Source organism: Mus caroli, chromosome 19 (genome assembly GCF_900094665.2).
Source record: "Mus caroli chromosome 19, CAROLI_EIJ_v1.1, whole genome shotgun sequence".
NCBI classification, from domain to species: domain Eukaryota; kingdom Metazoa; phylum Chordata; class Mammalia; order Rodentia; family Muridae; genus Mus; species Mus caroli.
The window spans coordinates 965108-969998 of record NC_034588.1 but is presented as its reverse complement, the minus strand read 5'-3'; the positions used below and the strand labels follow the sequence as shown (position 1 = coordinate 969998).

Below are 4891 nucleotides of genomic sequence, written 5' to 3'. Positions count from 1 at the left end.
AGGTGAGGGCCCCTTATGGGACAAATGGAGGCCTGGGGAAGCTTGGCACTGAATGTCAAGGCTTAGTAGTTAGCAAGCCAGAGAGGAACATAATACCGCTTCCCACCAAGTGCAGGCTGAGCTAGAGAGGGGAAAGTGAAGGCCAGATAGACCTAGGAGACCAGACAAGCAGTCCAGAGGCAAGGAAGACTGGAAGACAACATGAAACACACACAGCTATCTGGGAGGACCAAGGCATAGTGGGTGTGGCAAGGGAGTGGATGGGTTGCTCCAGGGCCAGCAGTAAGAGCCTGTACTCCAAGGCCTGTGTACCTCTATGGTATAAAGAGACAGTGAAAATCATGGCAGGTAGGGTTAGGGTCACCAGCAATGTACCCCAGGAAGATTACCAAGCTAGGCAAAGAGTCCAAGTTCTGGGGAAAGCATTTTATTTGTTAATACAAGAATAGAAATTCTGCAATAAATATCATCTAATAAATAACATCTCCAAATAAATAAATATTAATACAACAAACTTAGAGTCATGAGTGGGTGGGGCTGGGGATAGAGCCTGGGGGAGCCATCCCCCTCACCCCACAATGCTACTGCAATGTAAACTTTCAGGAAACCCTGTGGCTATGGCTATGGCTGCCCTCCCCAGCCCAGGCAACCACAGATACCCTGGGAAAGGGGGCAGAGAGGAGGCACCAAGATGCTGGCAAGAAAATTCAAGGCAAGGTACTAATGCTCAACATGGCTTTTGTTTTCCGCCCTGTGCCACCAATTGTCTTGGTGACTGCTGGGTCTGGTCTGTCCCTGCCCTTCTCTTTTAGAATTACATCTTGTGGTGTCTAGGCCACCTCCAGCATAAACCCTACCCCCCTCCGCTTACTGTAACACTCTTCTTAGGACTGGTCGCTTTGTTTCCTGAACTGGATATGTAGTTATTGGGGTAGGGGAGCAACACCCATCCAAGGAGAGGGAGGGAAGCCAAGGGGCCTTATCCCAGAAAGGCACATGCTACAGTGGCCCCCACCAGTGCCCTCCAAGGGTGCTTCTGCAAATGCCACATGAGGGACTGAGTGAGTACTGGCAAGTGGCAGGCAGAGAGCAGGAGGCAGGGAGAGCCATTCCACTCCCTCAGGCATCACCTCGATGCCCACTGTACGGTTTCCCCAGACCCTAGGACTTTCTGAGCTAGAGGGCTTATTGAGTTACACTCCCCATCCAAGGCTGAGGAGGGTAGAGCTCTCATGGTCTGGTTCCTGACTCAACAAATGTTGGTATACAGGATTTTTCACCCCACAATGGAAGCACAGCTGACTGGGCCTGGAGGTGCGGGGGTTAAGGGTCAGAGATCAGAAACCATGGGCCTCCAAGTGCAGGGTGACTGAAGCTGCCGGAGGTTGCATCTTCTTCTTAAGCCGGTTGAAGTCCTTGGCTGAACGCCATAGCCAGGTCTGCAGCTCCTTCAGCAGCCAGAAGTCATCCATCTTCTGGAGGAAGTCACTGTGGGCAGGGCCAGGGGCCCAGGCTGGCTCAGTCCCTGGCAGAGGCTGGGGCAGTGGGTAGCCAAGCGTCGCCATGACACCTGCAATACTGCCCAGCAGGCCCTGGAGGCTGGTACAGAAGTGGGCCAGGCTACGTCGGAGTTCAGCTGTGGCAGCCTGACGGTTGAGGCCACGCAAGTAACACAAGAGGTGACTGTACGCCTCATAGTTCTGGGTCAGCCGCAGCCTGTCATTGAGGCTTCGCCACACTTCCAAGTTGACCGTGGCCCTGGGCAGAGTTTCTGCCCCCAGCCGAGGAGGATTGAAGTCAGGCTCGTTGAAAGGGGGCCCCAGGTAGTTCAGCTGTGAAAAGGAGAGGGCAATGGGGAAGGAGCAGAGCAGAGCTGCCAGCTTGCCAGCAGAGAGATACCTCCTCCCAAAGCTTCTATCGCTCTGGACCCCTGACATGGGAGGTTTTCCAGCAAGTGTATCATTTGCATGGAGGAGACAGGTGAAGCAGTGGGGTGATGAGTTCTCCCATGGAGGAGTGCAGAGAGAGAAAACCACGAAGGAGCCACTCAGGTGGGACGTGCTGATTGTCTGGGTGGAGAATGCCCACCACAGGGCAGGGCAGGGCAGAGAAGAAGAGGAGCCGGAGGAGCCAGGAGACCAGGCTGGAGAGGTAGAAGGTGGCCTCTGAGAGTGCAGGCCAGGGAAGAGCTCAGGACGGCAGCAGAGCTCCGCAGGGCAGTTGCAGAACATGAGAGTGAGCCGCAGAAAATGCTGTCGGGTTTGGTGAGAAGGAGATGCCTGATGACCTGGGAGAGATGGTTGCCGTGGCCTGGAAGCCAGATTGCAGGGGGTTAACAAGTGAGTGGGTGGAGAGGAAGTGGAGGCAGAGGGTGTAGACAACTCCTTCAAGAAATTTGGCAGAGGAAGTTAGGAGAGAAAGGGTCGAGTTAGAGAGGGTAGCAGACTCAAGTAGAAGTTTTCTGTGCAGGAAAACCAGCCAGAGGAGAGTCCATATCAAAGGCAAAGGGACCTGCTGACACCAAAACTCCTCCTCAACAGGCCAAAGGGACACGAGATAGCAATGTACTTACCCCAAAGAAGAGAACTCAGTTCCTAGAAGCAGAGCTGTAAAGGAAGAAACTGAGGAAATCTAAAGAGAGGACAGGAGGGAGGGCATGGGAGGCAGAGGAGCATCGGAAGAGGGCAAAGGCCTTGCCAATGTCTCAGGGGAACGGCCTGAGGCCCAGGGAAGGGGATGTGGGAGATGTGCAACTGGGAGGGAAAAAGAGAAGAGGGGCGAGGCCTGGGATAGGCACTGGCCCAGGGGGAGGTTCACACGCTGACAAGCACAGAGACAAACTAATTTCCTCGGTGTATCCTGGGGCTGGAGCCAGCTCCCCCGCCACCTCCTCCCTTTTTCTTCCCTGGCTCAGGAGTAGGGTCTGGGATGTGGAAGAGGAACACGGGAAGAGGGGCCTGTTCCCCATGGTCCTCAGTGCCTCCGATCCTCTCTCCGTCTCTCCTGGGCTCTGTGAACATCTCTAAACTACCCTCAAATTCTTAGGGCACAACCGCCCTCCATACCCTGAACCCCTTGCCATGACTGTCCTAGGTTCTTTGTAGATCCCTCCTCCAACCCCCTAAGAGGTCTGTGAAGGATGGGAGAGGCAGACAGAGGGAGGCCCATGGGTCCAGAACAACAGGGCCCCAGGTCTGGGGGTAGGCGAGCTGGAACACAAGCATAGAAGGTGGGGCCCCTCCATCCCCACCCAGCCCCACCCTTGCAAGAGACACCACAACACGGTGTAAACAGAGGAGACTTCCCCAGCCCCCAGGGGGAGGCAGGCAGCTGGGCTGGCAGCCAATGGGGCAATGGGCCAAGGCGGGTTCGAGGCCTGCCCACATGCCTACTCCTGGGGCCAGGATTGGGGGGGGGCACCTGAGAGGGAAGGGCAGAAGATAGGCCAGATGGAGAAGCTATGTGGACCCAAAGGGCCTCTCATCACCCCATCATTCACTAGGACCCCTGCCCCATGCTCTCTCTTCCCCAAAGCCTCTGCTTCCTCTTTGCCAAAGGGGATACTCACGTAGGTCCCAGCTAAGCTGCGGAGTTGATGCTCCAGGTAGCGGGTGAGGTCATAGGTTTTCTGGATGGAGGGGCCAGGGCCTGGATCTCCTGTGCGATTAAGAGCTGGCACTGCAGGGAGGTGCCACAGCACCGTGCATAGGCAAGCTAACATCCCCCACGAGTCCCCTGTGAATAGGATGGGCAAGAAGTATGAGGGTGGGCCCAGGCCCAAGTAGGGAAACAGCTGGCAGCCCCTCAGGTGTCTGTCCCCACCTTGGGCTAGGAAGGGGGGTAAGGGAGAGAGACCAGATGGGAAGTGGAGGAGATGGAGGAGGAGAAAGACTTCTGGTCCAAGAGTGTATGTGGAGGTATGTATGCAAAGGCAAATCCTGGCATTTGTGTCTATCAGTAGAAACTTGACTGCTATTAGCTGAAAGTCTTTGGCATGTATGTGCCAAATATATGTGCATGTGTCTATTCAGAGGGGCAGGCCAGGCTTTAGGGATTTTGTGTCAATATGCCTGAGCTTCAGTTGTGTCCCAGTCTCTTCTCCAAGCCTTCCAGTCCCATGAAGCAGGAATTAAGGGGTGGGAATGTGGCATAGGTCAACTCTGGCAAGCTGTGAGTGTGAGTGAGCCCTGTGGAAGAGTGAGAAGAGAGGCAGCAACCATGGGAGGCTGGAGGAGTGCTCCACAGCCACCGTCAGGCCAGTGGGAGGCTGGAGGAGTGCTCCACAGCCACCGTCAGGCCAGTGGGAGGCTGGAGGAGTGCTCCACAGCCCGTCAGGCCAGTGGGAGGCTGGAGGAGTGCTCCACAGCCACCGTCAGGCCAGTGGGAGGCTGGAGGAGTGCTCCATAGCCCGTCAGGCCAGTGGGAGGCTGGAGGAGTGCTCCACAGCCCGTCAGGCCAAGGGTCCGAGATGGCGTGTGGAGTGAGAAGTGGAGGGTATATACTAGAATATGGTTCCTGGGGGCGGTAAGGGCAGGGTTGGACTAACTGAAGGAGGTACAGCATTCCTCTTCGTAGCAATGTAGATGTTTGGTCCCCCCCCCCTTTTCCCTGTAGACCTAGGATTAAATACCTGGCCTGTGCATGCAGGCCAGTGCTCTACCACTTAGTTTAGCAGCCTTCTCTATTTTCGATGCAGGGACTCCCTAAGTTGCCCAAGCTACTTGTGAACTTAAGATCTTTCTGATGGACCATCTAGAGACTGCCGTATCCAGGGATCCATCCCATAATCAGCTTCTAAACGCGGACACCATTGCATACACTAGCAAGATTTTGCTGAAAGGACCCAAATATAGCTGTCTCTTGTGAGACGATGCCGGGGCCTAGCAAACAC

The 4891-nt window shown here is 55.3% G+C and overlaps 1 protein-coding gene across 2 annotated transcripts in view; it reads right to left on the bottom strand.

Moving 5' to 3' along the window:
* Positions 1-400: 400 nt before the first annotated feature.
* Positions 401-4891, bottom strand: part of Clcf1 (cardiotrophin like cytokine factor 1) — a 10127-nt gene continuing 5636 nt past the window's right edge. For both annotated transcript variants that reach the window (XM_021151629.1, XM_021151631.2), the window contains exons 2-3: positions 3569-3735; positions 401-1832 (exon numbers count right to left, since the gene is read on the bottom strand). In XM_021151629.1, coding sequence (XP_021007288.1) covers positions 1338-1832; positions 3569-3735 — 662 coding nt within the window. In that variant the 3' untranslated portion in view covers positions 401-1337. The remainder of the gene's footprint in view (positions 1833-3568; positions 3736-4891) is intronic.